This window comes from Pongo abelii, chromosome 8 (genome assembly GCF_028885655.2).
Source record: "Pongo abelii isolate AG06213 chromosome 8, NHGRI_mPonAbe1-v2.0_pri, whole genome shotgun sequence".
NCBI classification, from domain to species: domain Eukaryota; kingdom Metazoa; phylum Chordata; class Mammalia; order Primates; family Hominidae; genus Pongo; species Pongo abelii.
This window is the reverse complement of record NC_071993.2, coordinates 16,872,896-16,899,108: the sequence shown is the minus strand read 5'-3', so window position 1 is coordinate 16,899,108 and position 26,213 is coordinate 16,872,896. Positions and strand designations below refer to the sequence as shown.

At 42.6% G+C, this 26,213-nt stretch overlaps 1 protein-coding gene across 2 annotated transcripts in view; it reads left to right on the top strand.

The window, feature by feature from the left end:
- RSU1 (Ras suppressor protein 1) overlaps positions 1–26,213 on the top strand; it is a 221,536-nt gene that overhangs the window by 29,096 nt on the left and 166,227 nt on the right. The window contains exons 3-4 of one of the 2 annotated variants that reach the window (XM_009245150.3): positions 6,627–6,677; positions 24,037–24,157. In XM_009245150.3, coding sequence (XP_009243425.1) covers positions 6,627–6,677; positions 24,037–24,157 — 172 coding nt within the window. 2 annotated transcript variants of the gene reach the window in all.

Genomic DNA, 26,213 nt, shown 5'->3' with positions numbered 1-26,213 from the left:
TATCCTGAAGAAGGAAGCTGTCTTGATCCTTTCCTTTTTCCTGAGATGAATGTAGATGTGATGGCTGAGCTCAGGCTGTCATTTTGGACCATGAGGTGTGTTTTAGTCAGCCCTGTCCATTATAACAAAAATACTATAGACTGGGTAACTTAACAGAAATTTTTTATTCGTGATTTTGAAGGCTGGAAAATCCAAGATCAAGGTACTGCCAGATGCAGTGTGTCCGGTGAGGGCTGTCTCACTGGTTTGTGGAAGGCCACCTTCTTGTATCCTCACCCAGTGGAGAAAGAGATCGTGTCTCGCATGTCTTCTCTTATGAAGGCACTAATCTCATTCATGAGGACTCCACCCTCATGACGTAATCACCTCCCAAAGGCCCCACCTCCCATTACCATACACTGGGGATTAGGGCTTCTGTATGTGAATTTTTTGGGGAAAATTTCCAAATGTACAGTCCCTAGCAAGATGGGAGCCATGCACAGGGGATGGCTTGGTAACGGGAAACCAGGGGCCTCTGGACTGCCTGTGAGAGAGAAACTCCTGTTTTGTGTAACTCCTGTTGAGTGTGGTTTGCACTTACATGAAGCTGAGCATAATCTTAACTGATACATCTATGAATCTATTTAATAATCTTGTTTGTTATCAGGGATTTCTGGGAAGATTTTTTTCATGTCAGAATATACATCTCAGGGATAGAGCAATGCTTTGTCTGGTGGACAGAAAAATCTGAACTCTTAGAAATAAAAATGTGTGAGATTTCTGCGGTGTATAACATCTTAACCATCATGTGAGAAACCAACATCGGGATTCTGTTTAAAAGCCACAAAAATGCTTTTCGTCTTCCCCTTGGCCTCTTTCTGTCCCATTCTGTAACAATTCGGTCCTAAAGCCATTAACTGGTGTATTAGTTTGTTTTCACACTGCTGATAAAGACATACTGAGACTGTGTAATTTATAAAGAAAGAGGTTTAATGGACTCACATTTCCACATGGCTGGAGAGGCCTCACAATGATGGCAGGAGACGAAGGCAGAGCAAAGGGACATCTTACATGGGGGCAGGTAAGAGAGCGTGTGCAGGGGAACTCCCGTTTATATAACCATCAGATCCTGTGAGACATATTTACTGTCACGCAAACAGTATGGGTAAACCACCCCCCATTATTCAGTTATCTCCATCTGGCCCCGCCCTTGACTTGTGGGGATTATTAAAATTCAAGGTGAGATTTGGGCGAGGACACAGCCTAACCATATCAGTGGGACAGGAAAAGACAGGCTTTCAGGGGTGGCCTTTGGGGGAGCATTGGCGCCTTGGTGAGGAGAGCAGCCATGCGGGTTGGACAAGTCGGGGCCCAGGCAGAGTGAGGAGGGTGTCCTGGTGGAGGTGGCCTGGCATGGAGTGTAGTATCAGGGCAGAGTGAGGAGGAAGGGGTGATGGGGAGGTTGGTTGCTCTACGTAGTGGAACACGTGTTGGATAATTGAAAGGGCTCGCAAGATTCCACAGCTCCTGCTCACCTGAAGACTTAATAAAAGCACAGGAGGTGGTTCAGCTGGAGGAAGAAAGAACAAGCCAGCATTGGTGACCCAAGAGACTCACTGGTGTGGCTCCACAGGGCACATTTTGTCTCCAGATTATGAACCATCAGGACGTGTCCAAGGAATCTTGGTGTCAGGAGAGCCTGGGCAAAAACATCGAGCGCTGTCTTCTGTGCTTGGCCAGTCACCAAGCCAACCCAGGCCCTGTGTGTAAGGCATTGATCCGATCCTCACCTCCCTGAATGGTCTAAGCAAGCTGGCTCTGGGGACCACCGGGGACGTTTTTAACTTTAAGAGGGCCCACTCCTCCTTATCTTGATTAAGAATCAGTACCAAACTTCCAGGTGTCCTTGCAGATGAGCACAGAGCTGTCCCGGTTTCACTGTAAGATAACCGTTTTATGCAGCTCTATATAGGGGTATTTATTAAATAAGTAAATGGTTTAAAGACCATGGAAGCGGAGTTCTCGTCGTTAGAGGAGAGAATTACAAATACGGAAAGGGAGAAAACTAGAATGAGCCCTGAGATGTATTGGAATTGGGTACATTGGGGTGAACATAGGGTGTTTAAAAATAGAAATAGACAGTGAAATCAATACAGGTGTTAGGAGTGTGTTATTCCCTAGCTCTGACCACTCAGAGGGGCCGAGCGTACCTAACTCCTCTGCACCCCATGGCAATGAGCACATCTAGTGCCTGAATTTTGGCTTATAAATATTATTTCCCACAAAAAGGAACCAGAGATCATGGGATAAATGGCTGATTCCAGGGCTGTGGCAGAAAAAATACAAGATGAACCTGAATATCTTGTGTCAGAAGGCAAGAAAGTGCTGCAAGAATGAGGGGGCGTGTCGAAAGGACTAAGAAGCCAGCTTGGATGGACTCATACTGGCCAAATCAGGGACAATTTAACCATCACTGTAAATAATAATGATAGATTACAACCCATCAACTAAAATAGCAAGCCGCAAAGCCATGCAAGTATAACTAAATACACCATGATCTCCCAGCACCAATGCTGTAGACATTTTGGACTGGAAGATTCTTTGTCACGGGTTGGGCTGCCTTGCGTGATGTAGGATGTGTGTCAGCATCCCTGGCTTCCATCCACTATACCAGTGCTTTACGCTAGTGCCATCCAGCAGACAGAGAATGCCAGTCACCAATGAAATTTTAGATTTTCTAGTGGCCACAGTTGTTACAATCCAAAATGTCTCTGGACATTGCCAGATATCCCAGTTGGGGGTGGGGGGGTGGGGGGTGAGGAAGTTGCCTTGATTGGGGACCAAAAGACACAATAAGTTTAGAGTTTGTTGAGGAACAGGATATTGACATTGTGTCAAAGTACCCTTCCTCCTTTTCCCAAATTTACTAATTACAAGAGGGGAAAACAAGACATTGGCAATGGAGAGGCCAGGCAGACTTCAGCGATCAAAGTGAAGATCCTTATCAATGGGATAAATGGAAGTCGTGTGTCCTAGGTAGGGTGCCATGACAAGAGCACAGTGTTTCTGCGATATCCGTACCAAAGATGCTGATATGGTTTGGATCTGTGTCCCCACCAAATCTCATGTGGAATTGTCGTCCCCATTGTTGGAGGTGGGGCCTGGTAGGAGGTGACTGGATCATGGGGGCAAAGTTCTCATGAATGGGTTGGCACCATCCCTCCTGTATTAGGGTTCTCTACAGGGAAAGAACTAATATCATATATATATATATATAGAGAGAGAGAGAGAGAGAGAGATAGAGAGTGAGAGAGTGAATGAGTTTATTAAGTAGTATTAACTCACACGATCACAAGGTCCCACAATAGGCCATCTGCAAGCTGAGGAGCAAGGAAAGCCAGTCCAAGTTCCAAAGGTGAAGAACTTGGAGTCCAACATTCGAGGGCAGCAAGCATCCAGCACAGGAGAAAGATGTAGGCTGGGAGACTAAGCCAGTTTAGCCTTTTCAGAGGCTAAGAGAGTTTAGCCTTTTTCTGCCTGCTTTATGTCCTGACCATGCTGGCAGCTGATTAGATTGTGCCCACCCAAAATTAAGGGTGAGTCTGCCTTTCCCAGCCCACTGAGTCAAATGTTAATCTCTTTTGGCAACACCCCCACAGAAACACCTAGGATCAATACTTTGCATCCTTCAATCCAATCAAGTTGACACTCAGTATTAACCATCACACCACCTTTGTACTGTATAGTGATAGAGTTCTCATGAGATCTAGTTGTTAAAGAGTGTGTGGTACCTCCCCCCAACCCCCCACTTCCTCCTGCCCTGGCCATGTGATATGGTTTGGCTGTGTCCCCATCCAAATCTCATCTTGAATTATAGCTCCCATAATTCCTACCTGTCATGGGAGGGACCTGGTCGGTAACTGAATCACGGGGATGGGGCTTTCCCATGCTGTTCTTGTTACAGTGAATAAGTCTCACGAGATGGAATGGTTTTATGAAGGGGAGTTCCCCTGCATAAACTTTCTTACCTGCTGCCATGTAAGATGTGCCTTTGCTTCCCCTTTGCCTTCTGTCGTGATTGTGAGGCTTCCCAGCCAAATGGAACTATGAGTCCGTTAAACCTCTTTCCTTTATAAATTACCCAGTCTCAGTTTTGGGTATGTCTTTACTAGCAGTGTGAGAACAGGCTAATACCCCATGTGAAGATGCCTGCTCCAGCTTTGCCTTCTGCCATAAGTTCCCTGAGGTCTCCCCAGAATCAGATGCTTCTATGCTTCCTGTACAGCCTGCAGAACCGTAAGCCATATAAACTTCTTTTCTTATAAATTACTCAGTCTCAGGTATTTCTTTATAGCAGTGTGACAATGGACTAATACAGATGAATGAATCAAGAATCAACAAATGACAAATCTCCAGCCTGGGCAACAGAGTGAGACCTCATTTCTAAAAAAAAAAAAATAATAAAATAAAAAAATTTAAATCAAGCAAGCATGGTGCTGTGAGCCTGTAGTCTCAGCTGCTTGGGAGACTGAGGTGGGGGGATTGCTTGAGCCTGGGACGCTGAGGCTGCAATGAGCTGTAATTGCACCACTGCACCCCAGCCTGGGCAACAGAGCAAGGTCATGTTAAAAAAAAAAAAAAATTCTGCATAGAGGGACATAATACAAAACAATTGCCCCTGCAATCTTCACAATTGCCAAGGTCATGAAAGTCAAGGAAAGAGAAATTCTCAGCTTAGAGGAGACGACAAAGACCTGACAGCTACCTGCAGCGTGAATTCTCAACCAGATCCTATTTCTTCCCTAAAATAAATGATTGGGACATTTGGAGAAACTTGAATGGGGGCTAGGATTAGATGGTCCTCATGTACTGGGTTAACTATTTTAATGGTTGTATTGTGGTCATGTACATTTTTGCTTGTAGGAGGTATACCATAGAGTTTATGGGGCATCAGGCCAGTAGCTTAATCTCAGTGGTTCAAGCTGGGAAAACAGGTTTTTGTATTGCATTTTGAACTTGTCTATAAGTTTGCAGTGGTTTGAAAAAAAAAACAAACAAACATGCGGCCGGACTCGGTGGCACACGCCTGTAATCCCAGCACTTTGGGAGGCCAAGGTGGGTGGATCATGAGGTCAAGGGATGGATACCATCCTGGCCAACATGGTGAAACCCCATCTGTACTAAAAATACAGAAATTAGCTGGGCATGGTGGCACGCACCTGTAGTCCTAGCTACTGTGGAGGCTGAGGCAGGAGAATCGCTTGAACTTGGGAGGCAGAAATTGCAGTGAGCTGAGATTGTGCCGCTGTATTGCAAACTGGCGACAGAGTGAGACTCAGTCTCAAAAAAAAAAAAATGCAAAAGTTGTGGCCAATAGAAGTGATGCATATTTTCTTCAAAGCATGCGGAGCCCCACCATCGAGACCCTTCCTAAGAAAAATTTTTGTCTTATCCATTTAAGGAAAAACCTCTACTGCATTAATAGAATGTTCTTATAGAAATAATATTGGAGGCTGGACACAGTGGCTGATGCCTGTAATCCCAGCACTTTGGGAGGCTAAGGTGGAAGAATTACTTGAGACCGGGAGTTTGAGACCACCCTGGGCAAAATAACGAGAACCACATCTCTACAAAAAATATAAAATTAGCCGGGCGTGGTGGCATGCGCCTGTGGTCTCAGCTACACGGGAGGCTGAGGCAGGAGAATCATTTGAACCTGGGAGGCAGAGGTCACAGTGAGCTGAGATCGTGCCACTGTACTCCAACCTGGGCAACAGAGTGAGACCCTGTCTCAAAAAAAAAAAAATTGGAAAAATTTACACACACACACACACACACACACACACACGTGTATATGCATATGTGTGTAAATGCTGACACATGCAGTAAAGTTTTAGACCCCAGAGTAGACGGCAGATCATTTCTCTGTTTTACTTTTGTGCCTCTGTATATATTTTCTTTATTTATAGTTAGAAAAACCATTTTTTAAGCAAACCTAATCTTACTGAGCAGATTAAACCGCCATGATAATGTTTGAAGCTGGAGAGCCATCTGCATTTCAAATCAGTGCTTTGAAATGTCAACCAAAATATGTTTAGAAGAAATTGTGAAGGGTTTTAACTCCTATCATCTGATAGCATGGAGGAGAATTTCTGGATGGGCATGGAACATAGCTGAAGCAATAACACTGGCGGCCTTCTGCTAGATAAAGTTTCTGTTTGGATGAAGTGGCTTCAAAAATAATAATAATTAAAATTTTTTAGCACAAGGTAAGGCCCCTGTGCACCTCTGCCCCCTTGGCTGGTCTTTCTGACTGGCACAGATAATGGAAATGGATCACTAACGGCTGGGCAAGCAGGCCGGGGCGCCACGCAGAGCTAACTGGCCCTCGTTATGTTGGATTCTATGACATTAATCTCATTAGCTCTAACTTGCTGAGCTAATTGCACCGTTAGTTGCATGCCTTTTCTTCCTTTGGTTTAACATTGAACAGATCGTGTTACATGAATCCTAGCTTCTATTTTGGTGAGCGATAATGCTTCAACCTGTGAAAATAACTTTGCTGTTTGCTTTGTAGGAGTATAGGTAGAATCCGGATACAGTGATACATTTACTGACTGTTTTTTGTTGTTTTTTTTTCTTTTTAGTTACCTTATCCCATATCACACAACTGGTCCTCAGCCATAACAAGCTAACAAGTAAGTGATGTTTCTCATTTGTTACAGTTTCTGACATTTAGGTAATCCTATGGCACTGCTGAGTCTGTTACTGTTTCCTGCTAAGAAACTCATGACAAATGATTATTTGCAGAAACTTTAGTTTATTTTGGTGACACTAAGATGGGAATATTGTCATCCTGTATCTTGTCCTTTTGTAGTTAGCTCTACTTTGAAGATTCTTTTCTTTTTTTTGAGACAGGGCCTTGTTGTGTTATCCAGGTTGGTCTTTCCTGGGCTCAAGCGATCCTCCTGCCGTGGCCTCCCAAAGTGCTGGGATTACAGGCATGACCCATGGCGCCTGGCCTAGACATTCTTTCTTATCATGTTTATAAACCAAAGAGGAAAAAAATGACATTGTTGCTCTGGAAGTGGTTCCATTCAGAGATGGTGAATGCTATGCTGACCTGAACTGCCAGACCATTGGTGAGCATTTCATGAGCAAAACTTACTTGAAAGCATTGAAAACTTGAAATTATTAGAACGAGTTCTTTGTTTTCATTTATATTTCCTCCTCAAAAGGAAAAGATTTAACTGTTCAATACACTTTCCGTCCCTGCTTGATGGGGGAAAAGATGCAAGATTGTATACATGATAAACCTTTACATCTGCATTTTTCAAATTTTTGAGTCTGGCTTCCCCAAAAGAAAAATTCTGCTGGGCATCCATAGAGCCCCACAGTAGAAGTATCTGCTTAGCATACAGTAGGATGAATGCCTATTTTTATATGACTATCTTGTGTGTATGATGGGCCATTTTCTTCATAGAGCTGTGGCTTTAAAGATTTTAGTGACGGGGACCCACGCTCCTTTCCCATTCCTAATGACTGTCAGTTCTTTTTGCTTGCCATTTTTCTTGCAGACTTGAATGATTTTCTAATCATGTGGCAAGAATTTGTGAAGGAGCTTTCCGAGTCCAGTGAAACTGAGCAGAATGTCATGTTGAGGGATTTGTGTCGTGAATTTATGTGTGTATGTGCATTATATACAGCTTGAAGCAATGTCACAGAGCTGTTGATTATTGACAATTAAGAGTGGCAGCGAGGTCCCCTCATGCGCAAGAAACAAGCGGATTAGTTCGTTGTTAGCCAAAGCGCGTATTTGTAAGGCAAAGGCAGAGTGACGGCACAATTGTCACACTTAAGTAGTGGTGGCCACAGAAGTCAAAAGTGAGACCTGCAAGGCATGTGTGGTCATTGTTGTAATAGGTAATTTATTGCCGGTTCCATTGTTTTTCTAGGAAATGGTCCCGTGGTCCACAGAGACCCGATTCTCAGTTCAGAAGGGATTCGTGGTTTGTTTTGAAGGGTGGACCACGTGATTCCTAAATCCCCCAAGATTTGTGAGCAGTAATAACTGACATGCTCTGTTGTATAGTTTATTAAAGTATTTCTTAATTGCGAAGCTTATATTGTTACAACAATGATACCTTGTTTTGCTTATCTTGTGCAAACCAGTTTACACAAGAAAGCAAAACTGGCCAGGATCAGTGACTGATGCCTGTAATCCCAGCACTTAGGAAGGCTGAGGTAGGAGGATTGCTTGAGCCTAGGAGTTTGAGACCAGCCAAGGCAACATACTGAGGCCCCGATCTCTACCAAAAATCAAAAAATTAGCCACTATGTCCATAGTGGGCCCAGCACCTGTGGTCCCAGCTACTCAAGAGGCTGAGCCTAGTAGGTCGAGGTGCAATGAGCCATAATGACGACCCTGCACTGCAGCCTTGGCGACAGAGGGAGACCCTGTCTCCAACAGAAAGAAAGCAAAACCTTTATTTCTATTATGTCATTCATTGATCTCTTTAAAAACATCTTTCAGATCGCTGTAGTTTATTTCTTTTTACATCTTCACAAAGATAGAAATCTCAGGAGTCAATGGATCAGTTTCTTCCTCCAGGCATTATAATATTAGGTTAATTTAGAGGGGCATATTTATATGTGGAGTTACATTGTGTTGGCCATTCGGGAGACTGACTGTGAAAGAATCCAAACTTTATATTTCTGCCTTGCCAGTTTTTTTTTTTTTCCTTTTCTTCACTCCATTTGAGACACTCTTGACTTAATCCAGTAAACTCTAATTAATGGTCTTGGTAAATTCTGTTTCAAGCCATCCTGAGTAGTGTCACTGACACCCGATCTGTTTCAGTAAGGTCAAATTAGCATCCTTTACTATTTTTCTGGCATTTAAATGAATGACTTTGCTATGGTTTTTCAAGTGTTTATAGTAAATATGTCCATTTGATGGAAATATAAATATGCATTAAATGTAAGTGGCTAGGCACACCCTGCTGTCACTTTTTATGGTAATCAGTGTCTTTCACTTTCTGTTGTTTTTAATAGGGACCAGCTGACAACGCCACATTAAAACCACAGGGACTCAAAAGATAACTCCCCCACCCCCTCACCCGGCGCTGCTTTTATCTTGCAAAAGTATTCATGTTTTTGTCTTAGTATGCCAATTACACCGTTGTCTGACATTTCCACTTATGTACTCATGGAAGGAATGAATGGTTTACTCAAACTGGGACATTGATTTGGGGACACTGTTGACTCCACTGACTTAAGATCTACAGAGTTATTGAAACAGTGTGGCACGCGGTTGACTTCCCTTTTCTTGCCAGTGGTTTTGGCCTCGACGTGTCCACCCAGGGCAGTAAAAGCGAGGCGACGAGGAAGCTGAAAGTGGGATCTGTGATTCTGAAATTCCTCAAGAATCTGGGAGCAGAAATTCCTGAACTTTTAAACACTGCAGTTCATAAAAATATTTATGTATTGTCAAGCTAATTGCTGTTAATGCTCCAAGACTATTATGGTGACAGTATTTGAATTTAAACCTGGGAGCTTGGGGCAGCGTTGATGGGTTTTTGAAGTCAGCGGGGGACTTAATCTGTCTGTAGCAACTTTCCTAGATATGTATATATGCATGATGTATTTAAGGAGACGGGAAGAATAGTTGCAAGTGAATTTTTTTCTTCTGCCTTTTTGCCATGAATGGGCAGATACTGACTTTGAATGCAACAAAGTCATTGGCAAAGTCAGAATGTATAGCCATTCTGGCCCAATGGGAAGAGTTTCAGATTAAAGATCCTTTCAGAAACAATGCTTTCTTTGAGCACTTGCGTGTGATGCAGTATGCACCTGGCAGAAGGCTGGCTCGCTCTCATGTGCTCACTGTCTCTCTCTGCCTTTCAGAAACTGCCCTAATCTGCCCCACATCCCATGCCAGCCTCTCCTCTTCATATGCTGCTCTAGGAAGATGGATCATCTTCTGTCTCCCCATAGCCCTGCCTCTGGGCCTAGGGTCTACTCCTACCTTCCTTTCCTCCTCCCTTCTCCTCCCTACCAGCCTCTCCCCATCCTCCCCTGGGAGCCCCCTGGCTGTTCTGGCCCATCTGAAGCCTTTCCTCCCCAAACTGTCTTGCATGTACACTCTTTAACTCCAGCAAGGCATTCCCTGTCCTTCTCTTGCTTTGTGTTTTTTCTCTCTCCAAATAGATGGTCAGCTTTTGTGGAAGCAGGGATCATGTCATACTATTCCTCAATGCCTGTGACTGGGCACTTAGTCGCTTCCCAGTAATTACCTGTATAAACCGAGTGTTCATTGCTCCCAGGAGGTATGTGAATGACAGGGAAGGGCAGAGAGGAAACTGCTGGCTGGAGAGAAAGTGGAGAACATTGGGATCAGATGGTTTCTTTGGGATTAACTGGTATAGGGACTTGAGTAGATGTGGCCGCCACAGACTTCTGTTTCTTACTCATTGTGTGCTCATTTCAAACATGGTAGAGCGTGATGCTCTAAAGATACATGACCTTCAGCCTGGGCAACATAGCAAGACCCCGTCTCTTAAAAAAAAAAAAAAAGAGCCAGGCATCTCAGCTACTCTGGAGGCTGTAGTGCGAGGATCACTTCAACCCAGGAGTTTGAGGTTGCAGTGAGCTGTGATTATACTACTGCACTCCAGCCTGGGTGACAGGGCAAGACCCTATCTCAAAAAAAAAAAAAAAAAAAAAAGGTATGTGACCTTATGTCCAGTAAATGATGGCCATGTCATCTTTACAATCATAGAGCCAAGGAATGATGGCCTGTGATGTGTTACTCAGGGACACAAAGGACTCGCAGCCGGGGAAACTGGTATCACGACCACTCAGATGCGTGGGAAGGCAGCAATAATGCCGAAGGTCATCTTCCTGTGTTTCTTTGCTTTTCCTTCCTGCCTCTGGCCTCTGTGGTTACCCTCCCTTTCAAGCCACTGTCAGCTGAATCTTTGTTAGTCTGCTCCTTAATCCAATCCCCAGGTTTTATGGTGTTTGGAAGGGTGAGCTTTGTAAATGCCTTCCTACTTGTTTTTTGTTTTTAAAAAGGAGTTTCTTTCGGGGACAACCATTTTAAGACTTGTCCACTAGAGGTCACTGTTGAGACACATATGTCTCCTCCAGGTTTTGTACCTAAAGATTAGAAACCAAGTTTGTGGTGAGAATAAATTTTGTGCAGGCGCTCCAGCCCTGCACCACAGGGCATGTTGCTATTGCTGCTTACACAGTGCAGTTTTTTACCACATTTAAGGTAAATCCTTATAGAAGGAGGTACGCTGTGTTTTTTGTTCTTCTACCATGAAAATAATCCAGTTTCACGTATCATTTTTTAGTATTTATTATGGCTACTTTCTCAAATTAGAAACATTTCTTTTCCTCCAATATCCTTACATTGAAAGAATTATACTGCTTTCCATAGTATTTTGTATTGGGCATATATGAGATTTTTTTTTAAAATCTGTGGAAGAAAGTTTGAAGTATTTATGTAACCAGATTTTAATTCAAAAATAACTGTAAAAATCAAGAAAATGTTTATTTTGTGCATGCATGTTTATGCTGATTCGTATACTGCTCAATTCCATTGTGTTGGGGAGAATATGAAATGAATGTACAACAGGAAATGAATTGCATTCTGTACCAGTGATAAAACAAGCTCTGGGCATTACGTCTTTAAGTGAAGTTTTCCTTAAGTTTTAAAAATAATTTTATTCCAACAGCAAAACCCATACGTAAACATTGCAAGCTACTACTGCACTCCAGCCTGGGTGACAGGGCAAGACCCTATCTCAAAAAAAAAAAAAAAAAGATAGATGACCTTATGTCCAGTAAATGATGGCCCTCTCATCTTTACAATCATAGAGCTAAGGAATGATGGGCTTAAATGTGACAGTAGTTTTTTGTTTTTTTTTTTAATTTTGCGACCCATGTGTGTTGAGGATTAGACGTTCATCATTTTGTGCAAAAAAATAACCAAGGATATCTGTTTGCTCTGTGCAAACATTGAGAAGCTGACATCTATGTAAAACCTTTCAAAAGTGTGGGTCTCTGAATGTAATTGTTTAGTTTTATACTTTTAACTTTTAACTGCCATGTAAAACCTTTTCCTGAGGTATTGGCAGTTTTGCCTACAATTTCAGGTCCTCACTGTGACCATATCTCGTCATTTAATGCATAGGAAATGGCTAGGCAGGTAGTAAACCTAAGTTTTATAAAGGCAAAATGGGGTTTTTTTTTTTTTAATATACACTATTTCCTATTAGTTATAGCTTATGTATGAATTTAGAATTATAGCAAACAAGAAATACTAAGATACCTTCTTTGGTGGTTTCAATAATTTATTTATCAAAGATAATATTCTAAGTACATAGAATTTAATACTTTTAAATTTTATGCAGATGTGTATATTGATTATCTACCATAAGTCGTATTAGAAACAAATTAAGCAGCATATTTCACGTGAAAATACTGCATTCTTAAAATTTGTAGATCCAATTATAATGAAAATTTAGCAGGTTTTAAAAAGCATAATACTTTGAAACCTTTTTATACGGACATAATAGATTGTTGGGATGATTGAGAAAAATTAACTGTCTGAATTCCTGAGGACGACCTTCACCGCTCTTCTCAGACCTTGCTGTTCTTAAGTCTGTAGTTATTCCCTCCTTCATAGATTATTTGTCATGCTTTATGCAAAAGTTCTTGTGCATGGCTTGTATGAAATTAAACCATGAGGGGGGAATATGTAAAATAAATGGTCTCTGTGTCATGAATTTATCTTGTGACAGTATCAAAACAACTTGCTGTTTGCATTTTAACAGAGTGTAAATGTATTTATAATACAGAGGCTTTGATCAATAACTTATTTTTTAAATTACTGCACATTTATCAGTTTGCTTCTGTGCCATCATTAAAAGATGAGAGTTAAAAAAATATACATAGTATCTTTGAGTCTAACAGCTATTAATTAAACAATATGTAGCTGATGGTACCGGTAGTCAGGTTACTATAAAAAATCACTGGCAGTTGGGCACATGTTGCTATTTTTCGGCTTTACTGAGTGAGCACCTGAGATTATGCTATGGGAGGGTCTGTTGACCCAGGACCCAGAACCAATGCAGCCAAGGCCAGCGAATGAAGTCGAAGACGTGTCCTCCCGGTGGCATCTTTTCTGTCCTCAGCTTGTAGACTGTGGCCACCCCCCACCCCCATTCCTTTTGTTGTCAGCCCCACCAACCAAAATGTACCTGTTCTAGAATCCTTTTTCTAGAGGTCCTGTTTTGTGCTAAGTGGAAGCCAGCTAACGTGCTAATTCCTCCACAATATATTTTTAAATGGAACCACCCCAATCGTGAGAACTTCAGAACGGTGGCAGGCTGTGGAGAAAATAAGACGGGGGAGTGTAAGCCTGTCACTTCCCAACTCATCATTAGCCCATGTGCGGGGCTGATCCTGAAAAAGGTTTCTATTGCTATTGATGATAGAACGTTTATCAAACAGAATTGATTTAATAGCAAAATATTATACATAGATTTTCAGTTGATGTACTCTCTCCTAAATCACTTGATGTGTGTGTACATTTGAGTATGTGTGCAGAATGATAGAGGAGATATACTAAGAGGTGCGATACTTAGGTACATACGTTCTTGTAGAGTATCTCTTCTCTTTTTTTATGTTTTTATTTTTTAGAGATAGTGTTTTTATCACCCAGGTTGGAGTACAGTGGCACAGTCCTAGCTCACTGTAACCTGAAACTCCTGGGCTCAAGCAAGGCTCCTAGATAGATGTGCACCACCACGCCTGGCTAATTTGCCCAGGCTGGACTCAAACTCCTGGGCTCAAGTGGTCTTCCTGCTTTGGCCTCCAAAAGTACCAGAAATACAGGCCACTGTGAGCCCCTGTGCCCAGTCTTCTTAACTTTTCTTAAGTCACTGATCTTTTTAAATAATAGAGTGAAAACTACAACCCCGATCCCTAGAGAAGTGCACGTGATGGTTGTAATTCCAGCAGAGGCTTGTGGATCCCATTGTGTTCATCCATGAATTCTTTAGAGGTCCACGCAGCTCAGCTTTAGAAACTCCAGAATAGGATGAAGATAACACTAGTATGTTTGCATGCAGTGTGGACATAGGGATACTATTTTTTTGTTTGTTTGTTTGAGACAGGGTCTCACTCTGTCACCCAGGTTGGAATGCGGTGGCGTGATTTCGGCTCACGGCAACCTCCATCTCCTGAGTTCAAGCGATTCTTCTGCCTCAGCCTCCCTAGTAGCTGGGACTACAGGTGTGTACTGTCATGCCCAGCTAGTTTTTGTTTTTAGTAGAGACGGGTTTCACCATGTTGGCCAGGCTGGTCTTGAACTCCTGGCCTCAAGCAATCTGCCTGCCTCGGCCTAATGATGCTATTTCTTAAAGGAGATGCTCCTTGGAGATTTGTATAAAACTTTAGATGATTTTTAATGCATCACAGAACTCATTCTTGATGACTTTTTAAAAAATGTTGATCAGTGCCACCTTATTAATCTGCTTAAATTTACATTTTGTTAAATAAGAATTTGTAATCCTGTAGCTCCCAGGGTTGAACAGGACATGTGTGTGGGCATATGGGAATATGCAGTTTTTTTTTTTTTTTTTTTTTAATGGAATACCTCTCCCATTTCTATTTTTCTTTCTGTTCGTCAGTCAGCCTCGTAGACCAAAACCACTCAAATACAATTGATAACCAGTTAACAAACTCATTGACCTTGCGTTTTGCTGTTTTCAGTCTGAACCGTCTTTTGTCTAATTTTTTGCTGTTTCTTTAGCTTTTTTCCCCTGCCTATCTATTCTTTGTTCTAGTCACCTGATTTTTTTTTAAAAAAACTGATGTTCCTACCCCTCTCTCTGAATTTGGCTTATCCTATTCAGAAAGTTGAGATGAATGCTTATCTTTCTCTGTGAAGCCCTCCTTTTCATCCAACTGAACCAGTACTGTGTGGAAAGAAATACAAGGCACCCCACAGGCTGTGGGACCATCAAGAACAACACCTATATAATAACTTCAGCAGGAAGTGAAAGAGAAAAGAGTGAATTTGTTGAACCCCCACTCTGTATCACGTGGAGGAGACAGGTGTAAAGTGGTTAAGTGACCAGAATGAGGAGGCGACAGAGCTTTCTGTACGGCTTCCAAGTGGCTGCTCCGCCGTGTCCCCTGCTGCCTCTGCAAGTGATCTGTGTGTGCACTTGATGTCCCGTTAGGTCAGTCTAGGAAGTCCATGGACGAAGCGTTCCTGTAGCTCTGGATCCTTACTCCTTCCAATTGAAGAACGGGAGAATTCCTAAGGTTAAAAGCCATAGTAGTGTTAGTTCGAAGAGAATGATCAAAGCTCCCATGTGGATTTGGTGGATTTTCCTAGCCCTGGGCCTCTTCCTTTCCCTCCCCTTCCTGCCCTCCTCATGCAATGACCCTAAACATAAGGGCCGGTAGGAAGAGAAGCAGTCCAGTTGTGGCCTCTTGATGGATTTGATGGATTAATTCCTTTTTTTTTTTTTTTGAGACAGGGTCTCACTTTGTTGCCCAGGCTGGAGTGCAGTGGTGCAATCTCAGCTCACTGCAGCCTTAACCTCCAGGCTCAAGTGATCTTCCCATCTCAGCCTCCTGGGTAGCTAGGACTACAGGCGTGCACCACCATGCAAAGCTAATTTTTTTGTAGAGGTGGGGTTTCGCCCTGTTGCCCAGGCTGGTGGGAAACTCCTGGGCTCAAGCAGTCCACCCACCTCGGCCTCTTTAAAGTGCTGGGATTACAGGTGTGAGCCACTGCACCCAGCCTAGATTAATTCTTAATTGTGAAAGACGACAGAAACTGATGACAAAACGTGCTTTTCCTTTGTGCATATAAAAGAGTGCAAGACAGAATGTGACTTGCTTACTGTCTACCTTGTAATGTTAACAATCGAGGCTTATGTGTAGATATACATCCATATATATTATACATAGTAAAGGCATGTACTCATATAAAAGAGCCTGGATCACTCCTTTTATAACACTGAGCCTGCTTTTCCCCATTGATGGATTGAAGGTGTTTTGTTGTTTTTTTTTTTTTTCCATATTCTCCTCTCTCTTTCCAGTATTTTGGAATTGTCTAGGCATTTTTCCTACCCTTCCTTTTCTTACCCTTCGCTGGATGTCACTTCCTCCCCAGGCCACTGAATGCCATTTCCTTTCCTCTCAGTGCTGCTTCTCCCTCCCAGCTCCCCAATTAAAGCTCTTTATTGATGTATGGCTTAGCTGGAGGGGCCGCACATCAGAACTGGAGTGCAATTTAGAAGCGGTGTTCCTGCAAGATTTTAGAGTTCATACATCCTCCTGAAGATTCTTTGGGAGTTAACACAGGATTCAGGCATTAACTAATTTTTATATCCTCAGAGGAGAAGAAATCCATACTTGTCAGCTTTTTAGGAATTCGTTTGGTTATGCATACATATTTTTTATAGCTCAGGAACGTATATTTTTGCATGTTTGGCTTTATACTCTAAAACGACCTTATCACTTGCTTATGCCTTTTTTTCCTCTAATTTTCACGTAACTGATTTTTCACATTGCTGCTGAAAGAGTAGGACCATTGTGTTGCAGTGAGTTAAGCCAGGGGATTTTTTTGTTTACTAAAATGACTTAGGCTATAGAATCCTGAGGTGGCTTATGATAGCATAGAGTGAGTGTGTGCTTTTGGGGCACAGGTCCTCAGTAAATACTTGTTGTTTATTAACCAAAAGTACATTACCATTGTTATTTATAAAGCTAATAATTGGAGGATGTTGGCCTTTCTTGGGGTAGATGCTGAGATACATTGCTATTTTATGTTTACCTTGAGGAACATGTAGAACCTTTTAAATGAGAATTTGCTTTACCGTTTCATAAACTTTATGTTTTTAAATAACCTGGAACTACTGTAATTCACTGCTTAATAGCTGCTTTGGGGGAAATCCCATAAAATCTGTGAAGACAGTTATCATTAGTATACTTTTGAACATCAGACTCTTGTGGTAATATGTAATTAGTTCATTATTATCCACCTTGTGTTTTTGGCCAGAAAACAAAGGTAATTAATCACTATAACTACAAATGACCTTTTTTTTTTTTTTTTTGGCATGTAAAGTGCTGAAGAGTGTAATTATTCCTACGCGAGAGTGAGAAGATTCTTCTTTATGTATAATCATTAAAATGGCATTGAGAACTATGATTTGCTGAAAGAATTGGCATGTATGTAATTAGTCTAGACACCACCTCTGTGCTATGAATGGGCTCATGTTCTCCAGTTATTACAGCTAGAGATTAAAAAGGCTGTGCCTTTACTTGAACCACGGATGCCCCACGTCATATTTCATCTAGTTTCTGCTAATTTGGTTTTTTCCTCGCTTACTTCATTCAGGCCAAAGGGGGACACTTGTTTTTCAGTATCATATTCATCAAATGCTAGGGCAAGGAAATGTTTGCTTTCACCATTTTCTCATAAATGGTCCGTCCCCCCTCCCATATATATAATGAAGAATCTCACTCATTTTCACCTATTCTCATGTTTTTAGTAATTTTTCTAGTAACTTGTTTGTAGTAATGTAACATACTAAGTTATCTAAATAACAAGCTAATTTTAATATCCTCTACCATCCTCTATCCTTCTATGCTTTATAAAAAAAGCTGTAGAAATATATGACATTGTGAACATCTGCCCAGGCATTTTCATTTGTTATGACAACAGACAAAAACTTCCTTTTTTTTTTTTCTTTTTTTTTTTTAAATAGCAGTATGTCAGGTTTTTAGAAGCAATGCTACTCGGTTTCATTTTGCTGTGACTCATTCTATGTGGTTTCTTTGGGGACTCTGAGGATTGGTGGCACTTTTGCTTCCTGGAAATGGGCACGAGACAGTAGCGTTGCCTCCATTGCAGCAGAAGGGCGGGCATGCCCCTGTGCCACCTGCTGTCCTGGCCCTGGCTGTGAGCAGTTGCCTCCCACGAAATACCTGCCTTAAGTCCTCCTCTTCATTCCCTTGCTGTAATTCACAATCCATCACTGGAGGCAGAGGCTGAGCTATCACTTCACTTGTTTCAAAGAGGCTGGGTCCCCTGGCTTTCATGCCCTGGGCCAGCCCTAGCTCAGGAATCACCAGCTCTAAAAACATCCTTTGGTGCTCCTTCAAAAACAGTTGGGTGTAGTGCAGCCCCCACCTCCCCAGAAGTTTGGTGGAGATGGTGGGTGGAGGTCACCTCCAGATTTCATGCCTGTGCTGCAGAGGGAAAGCGCCATGTGTTTGGAGCAGCTTCTGGCTTCCTGGCAGCCGTGGGTGTGCGTTAGCATGGTGCAGGCTCTAGTGCTGCCCTTCTGGAGCTGAAGAGGGCCTGGCTGTCGCTGGTAACCATATGGCTCTAAAGACCAAAGTGTGATCCCCTGACCCTCCCGTGGGCTGCACCCAGGCAGAGCTCCTGTCCTTATGTTTTTGCGTGGTGCCTGCTGCTCCCAGAGTCTGTCGCTCCTTACAGCTTCGTTTTTTTTTTTTTTTGGCCTCAAGGGCCACAAGATGCTTTTGCTCAAAAAGCCCCCAAATCAGCTGCACCCAAGCCGATCTGTCTGTACCATCACTACCACCCAGCATCCTGCCGTTAGGGCTCAGTGTTTTGAAGCCGAGCAGTAGAGCAGGTGACGTCTCTTTGTGTGACTACCCTTGGTCGTGATGAATTTGCCACTGAGTGACTTAATTCAGTGTGCTAGGGAATTCAAGGCTTTTCTCCTCTGGAAAGTTGTCCATCTTAAGCAATAGTGATCTCACCATAAAATCCTGTGTGGGGAAGCAGAAGTTGACTAGAAAGGGTTTGATTGTGGCATCCACGTTGAACGTGTTAGGCTACCTAGAGTATCATTTGTTTCACGTGTCATCAATTCGCCAGGCTCAAGAGGCATCTTCATTTGGATCAGATTGATTATTATACTCATTGCATTATCGCATGGGGTAAGGGACATATGTGTTGGATTGATAATCGTGATGCTGCCAATGAATTAAAAGTTTTCTGAGCCAAAATAGGGTTCCCAGACCAGCAACATCGGCATCCCCTGGGAAGTTGTTGGAAATTCAGAGTCTCAGGCTTTACCCCAAACCTACTAAATCAGAAACTCCGGGATACCCCTCCGTCTGTGTTTTAGCAAGCCCTCTGGTGATTCTGACGTCTCTGTGGGTTGAGACCCACTGCCATCGGGCACGGCTCTGTAATAGAATGTTCTGCGGTGATGGAAACGGTCAGTATCCCTGCCATGCAGTAGTGGAGCCACTAGCCACCACATGTGGCTGTCAAGCTCTTGAAATGGGGCTGCTGTGACCAACAATAGCATTCATCATTTTATTTAACTTTGATTAATCTAGGTTTAAATTCAAACAGCTGCATGTAACTAGTGGCTGTCCATCAGATAGCCCAGCCCCAGAACATACCCTGCTAATTATTATTGTGTAAACGCCTAAAATGCTTTAAGTTGTTGGTTGTGGAATTATTAATTTTAGATCATAGAACAGAATCTTCCTTACTCAATTCAACAGAATTGCAACTGCGATTGTTATATAACAGTAGGTGATTTTGATTCTTCCTGTGGAGGGGAGACAGTTTGCGGGCTGCTGGCCAGTTGGGGGAAGGCTATTCTTGAGCTGATTGATTGTTGATTTTGTGAATGTGCATCAGTGGTGCAGTACCGGCTGGCTCATGCCTGTTGCAGATATAACCGATGGCCGTAGATACATGTCCTTTTAGGAGTAAAGCTGTTGCTCAGGGAAGGGGCTGTGTCAGTGTTTCGCACAGATGGACTTTGGTTTATCCAGCCTGTCCAGCAAAGTGGAGGTGCTTCCGGCCAAAGAGAAGTTAATGAACCCTTCAGGCACTTTGGGCTGCTTGTGGAACCTTCCAGAAACTGCTGGGGGAGATGGGAGTGCTGAATTGCCAAGTCTGGGCTGGCACATCAGATGGAAAAAACTCTTGAATCGTGTTCAGTTTCTTCAGTTTAGGAGGACCTGAAGGAAAGAAGGTCATGCCGGGTGTGTTAGGCGGAACTGCTGCTGCAAAGTCCAGAAGAAACTTTGAGATTTGTCTCTGGGGTGATGTGACCACATCCTTGTCACCTTTCCAAAACACCAGCAGAGGCTCTGGGACGAGAGCATCCTCAGCAGTCCTGTGATCCTGCGGCCAGAGCGAAATGGAACATTGAGGAGCCAGGGGATATGTGAGTCCTTTGGGACTGTTCCTGCAAACCTAGCAACTGAAGTCTCAAAATTAAAACAGCCATCTTTGGCTAGGCAGAAAATGATACTCAATTCTCTGTCAGAAGCAAAGTTCTACATGACTAAGCTTCCTAATTGAGGGCCCCATTTGTTGAATTATTTAAAGCCATATCATTGATTTTCATAATCCATCTCCTTTTAGAATCCTAGAATGTTAAAACGAGGTGGAAGAGACCTTGGAAATGGTCATAATCCAGCCTTCTTATTTTACAGAGGCCCAGAGAGGTTATGAGTTGAGTGAGGGCACACACAGCACTGTAGGGTCAGGGACCACGTTGCTCTTTAGTTCCTTTGGTGTCATAGGTCAGCTGGGGTCATAGATCAGAAGCTGGACAGATTGATGAAAAAGGATCGTTTCAAAGATCTAAGAAATACACTGATACGCACTGTTAGGTTTTAAAATGCTTCTTGCTCATGCATCCTGTAGATATCTAGAAAATTCCAATAGAATATTTTGACTGGTAAAGTATTGCAGTGGCCTTTTTGGAATAGCTAAAATTGTTCCCGCCACGTATGTATAGGATTTAGTCATAGCACAATTGATATCGCTAAGTGGTTATTTTTTCAGAGAGTTTGGTTGGGAGTAGTTTATTTTCCAAGCACTAGGCCTGTTTCAGTTGATTGACTTTGATACCCTGTCTTTTGTAACTTACTTTCTTTAAATAACATGCCTCTCCTACTTTATCCCCAAAGTATTGAGATGCTGTGTGTGCAAAGTATGGCACTGTGCACCTAATCAGCATTCTCTAAATATTGGTTCAAAGAGTGAATACCATCCCATCTAGAAGGGTCTGCATGTTAATTTCTTTAGATTTTCACTATGGCTGGGGGTTAAAAAAAATTCCATATATTGAGGAAGACTGTTAGCTGTGTATTATTTTTTTTTCCTCGTCTAGCTTGAATGGAGTCTTAAACGAAAAATTCACATGCTCACCAAAAGGCTGGGAGAGGTTTTGTAAATTGAATATGGGGTTATTGTTTGCGTTCACAAAACAAAGCCCTAAATCACATTTAGCATAATTTGTGGTTTTAAATTGGACTGATTTAGCAAGGAGAGTGAAATAATCTCTCATCCTGTCAAAAAGGCGATACCTTTAGACCAGCATTTAATTGCATTGGCAGAGTAACTTCGGGAAGACGGCAGTAATTCTGGCTGCATTATTCTTGGTTTGTGGCTAAATTGAGATCATCATTTTCTCCTGGTTTCACTAACTTTCGTTATTGCTCTTCAAACTAATCAGATGAATGTGCTTTTCAAACTAATCAGATGAAGGCTTAGTGGTAGCTGGAAGGTAGACAGGGGAGGGATGAGGTCTGTGGGCCGCTATACTATATATACTTTATGATCTGGGGGGAGAAGATGACATCCTGTGACCCAGAAGGCACAGCCTGGTGATTTTCTTTTCTTTTTTCTTTTTTTTTTTTTGACATAGAGTTTCACTCTTGTCACCCAGGCTGGATTGTAATGGCTTGATCTCGGCTCACTGCAACCTCTGCCTCCCAGGTTCAAGCGATTCTCCTGCCTCAGCTTCCCAAGTAGCTGGGACTACAGGCATGCGCCACCATGCCCAGCTATTTATTTATTTATTTATTTATTTATTGTAGAGATGGGGTTTCACCACGTCGGCCAGGCTGGTCTCAAACTCCTGACCTCAGGTGATGCACCTGCCTCGGCCTCCCAAAGTGCTGGGATTACAGGAGTCAGCTACCACACCAGGTCAATCTTTTCTCTTCTCTACTCTTCTCGAGATAGAGTTTCACTCTTGTCACCTAGGCTGGAGTGTAGTGGCATGATCTTGGCTTATTGCAACCTCTGCCTCCCACGTTCAAGCGATTCTTCTGCCTCAGCTTCCCGAGTAGCTGGGATTATAGGCGTCTGCCACCATGCCCAGCTAATTTTTGTATTTTTAGTAGAGTCAGAGTTTCACCATGTTGGTCAGGCTAGTCTCGAACTCCTGACCTCAGGTAGTCCACCCACCTCGGCCTCCTAAAGTGCTGGGTTACAGGTGTGAGCCACCGCTCCCGGCCCTGGTGATTTTCTTGGTAATCGCTTACACACAGTGAATACCATTCATTTGCACGGAAGTGTTCCATGGACTGTGCACCTAAGAAAGAATGTGCATTTGCAGCCACACTGTACAGGTAGGGTTTATTTGCATTCCTGCAGGTATCCAAGAGGGAGGGTTCTGGAGGAACTTTGAGCTGTCTAGATTACGCAATGAAAACTTCTTTTATCAACAGCCACTTCAGGAGCTCACCCAGGGGCTGCTCACTAGACTACTGCTCCCTGCCCGTGTGCCCCAGTTCACAGTAATCTGCATTCTTCACAGACCCTTCTTCCAGTGAAAGCATCTCTTTTACCTTTCACCAAACCTTACCTCTAAAAGGCCAGTGATACCTTAGACATTTCAGAAAGCTGAAAATGATGACTCAAAACTATAATGAGCAATGTGCCTGTCCCTTTACTTTTGTTCCCCTGGGAGTTATCACTTGGTCTTCTTGAAATGGCTAGCTGCTTAAATATTTTAGATGTATGTTTGGCATTTTACACACACCTTTGTGGTGGTTCTAATCACAGGTGCTCCCGGGTCTGAGTTTAGGTCTGACTGCAGGAAGCAGGTTGGTCTCCCAGACTCCTGGGGCACCCCTGGAGGAAGCACATGGGATGGGTATGAAACCTGACTGATAAGAAACATCACACTTTCTCGGGCTGGGTTCCACGCCCCTGTTCATGTTCTTAGTTACCTGGATAGTCTTGGTATCAGAGTTTACGTGAACCATGGCCAAGCTTATCACCCATAGAAATGTTTGTAGAAAGACTGAATAGCAAATGGGATAGATGAACTACAGTCTATGGAAACTCCTGCTGCTGCCAATTTACAGTTTGTGCTTTTGACATAAAGATGCCTTTGGCTTTTACATTTGTATTTTCAAGTGTATATATGCTAGGGAAGGAGGAACCTTTCAGGTCCCCAATGGTTGATTTTCACCTTTGATCTGAATACTAGTATTCATAGCATGCTACTGAGTTGACTTTTTTGTATTTCTATATAATAACAGTGTATCGATCTGTTGCTAATCTGAAGTAACCTTTGTGTGTGTATGTATATGTTTGTGCATGTATGTGTGTGTGTGTGTGTTATTGATCAAGATAAATTACTCCAGAGGCCAAAATCAGAAACTAGGGAGGTTGAATATTTCATCATTTAAAATTGAGCTTATATTGTTATTAACGCAATGTTAAGAGGACAGTTCTTCAGATACTGGGTTATTTAAGCAGCTTCAATGTACATCACCCCGGAAGGGATTTGGAGGTTGCCATCTTTCTTCTGGTGGGAATGCAAGAAAACCAAAAGGAAAAAAAAAAAAGTTGCACCTACAAGATCATATATGACAACCATAAGGATATATGCTTTATAATACTCATTTTTATAGGCTGTTTATGGTACAGAAATTCTCTTTTGTGCGTTTTTGCTCTGTTTCCCCCCTCATTGTCCATCTGAAACAAACTGTGCCAAGCACTTAGCTAACCATATATGAAGAAGCATTTAAGCGGCCACTCAGAAGTGAGCGACTGCTTATGAAAAACCTGTAAAAAGTAAATAAGACCCGTAGGTGAATTCGATGGTCCTTTGGAAGTTATATCTTTCTTTGCTTTGAAAGAAAAACAAAATGTGCGGCTGCCATCCCTTGCTAGGAGTTCCATTCCCAGATTCACACTCAGCATTTTTGTTTCCATAGCGGTACCACCAAACATCGCAGAACTGAAGAATTTGGAAGTGCTCAACTTTTTTAATAACCAGATCGAGGAGCTGCCCACACAGATCAGTAGCCTTCAAAAACTCAAACACCTGAACCTTGGGTGAGTATCAGTGGAAGGGAAAGGATGGAGAGGAAGAGAGTGGAAGGGGCGTGCCAGGTAGGGCCAGGGGAGGGATTCCTTTTATATTATTGCACAGAAATGGATTTCTAATTTCTTTTTATGTTTTGGGTCTTAAAAAAATTTTATTGTTTTAATATATTCTTTCGGTGGCCTACATTAGTGAATATTTGAGAGCTAATTGAGAAGCTAATTGTTGGCGCAATAAGGAAGCTAAATTTTTACTGTATTTTGTGCCCAGTAAAATTTTATCTCACTTCTGTTGACCGAGAAGGGACTTATTTGCATAGCATGAACTGGCAGACAAGTGGTAATATGGCTGATTTTTTTTTCTCTCTGTGTTAAATTGGAATAGTTTACAAAGCACCTTCGTGCCATGGAGGGAAGAATATTTTCCCTAATGATGCTTCATTCATTTTTGCAATTCTTCTCTTTAGCTGAGAGGTGACAATCCTCTGTCTTTCTTTATGCAAAGGTGAAGAGAGGAGTTTTGATTCAGCTGAGGTTGCAGAACCAGGGAGCAGTAAATAATAATAATGATAACCTATTTTTTTGTATTGCGTTGCAGCACTCGACCCTCTCAACATTTGAGAGGTAGGGAGGGCAGGTTTTAGTGCTTTCATTGTATACAGAGGAAGCCAAGCCTTTTCAAAGGGGCTAAGGGCCTGGCTCCTGGTCACCCCTGAGGTTAGCGACCAAGCTGGGAAGATGGTTCTGGGTCTAAAGGCTCCTTCAGACTCCGCTGATATGGTTTGGGTCTGTGTCCCCAACAAACCTCATGTGGAATTGTAATCCCCAGTGTTGGAGGTGGGGCCTGGTGGGAGGTGATTGGATCTTGGGGGCGGAGCTCTCCTGAATGGTTTAGCACCATCCCCTCTTGGTACTATCCTTATGATAGTGAGACCTGGTTGTTTAAAAGTGTGTAGCACCTCCCCCCTCGTGCTCTCTTGCTCCTGCCATGTAATATACATGCTCCTGCATTGCCTTCCACCGAGAGTAAAAGCTCCCTGAGACTTCCCTACAAGCAGCTGCTGCCATGCTTCCTATACAGCCGGTAGAACCATGAGTCAGTTAAACCTCTTTTCTTGTAAGTTACCCAGCCTCAGGCATTCCTTTATAGCAATGGGAGAACAGACAAATACATCCATAGACCCCAACTGGAACTGCAGCATCAGAATTCCATCTTCACTGGCGCAGCTATCAGATGAAACTGCCCACTCATGCTTCAGTCTCTGTGCAAAGTCATATATTCGTTAAATTGTAGCCACTAAATGCTCTGGTTAAGTTAGTGATTGACGTGGAATGGCAATAGATGCTGGCCAGGTATTTGCCAGGTTTTTTTTTTTTTTTTTTTTTTTGAGACAGAGTCGCGCTTTGTCGCCAGGCTATCTCGGCTAGCTGCAGCCTCCGCCTCCTTGGTTCAAGCGATTCTCCTGCCTCAGCCTCCCTAGTAGCTGGGACTACAGGCGCACACCACCATGCCCAGCTACTATTTGTATTTTTAGTACAGATGGGGTTTCACCATGTTGGCCAGGATGGTCTCAATCTCTTGACCTCATGATCCGCCTGCCTTGGCCTCCCAAAGTGCTGGGATTACTGCATCTGGCTGTATTTGCCAATTTAATAGGTAGCAGTTATGAAAAAAAATCTCATTCATGGAGTGATTTTTAGTTTATTCTTTCCGTAAGGAGTTTGGTCAGACACATTATTTTGAAGTTCACTTGGGCTTAGGGACCAACTTTGTAAGATCCATGGGCAGCCTTTATTCTTACGTCTGAGGGAAAGTGAAGTTAAAAGGAGGGAGAAACATCACTTGAGATGAGATTTTTTTTTTTCTCCCTACAAATTTGGAGCCTGTATACCCATCTGGCAAAGCAGAAATGAAAAGATTCTCCATTTATATCTTGGTTTTACAGGCTTTTCTATCCTGATCTTTAATTTGTATGTGAGAAAGAAGCTAAAACTACATATAGATGTATATTCTTAGTGTTAATTTGTTCATTTATTAAATACATATACACATTATATATTTTTTACA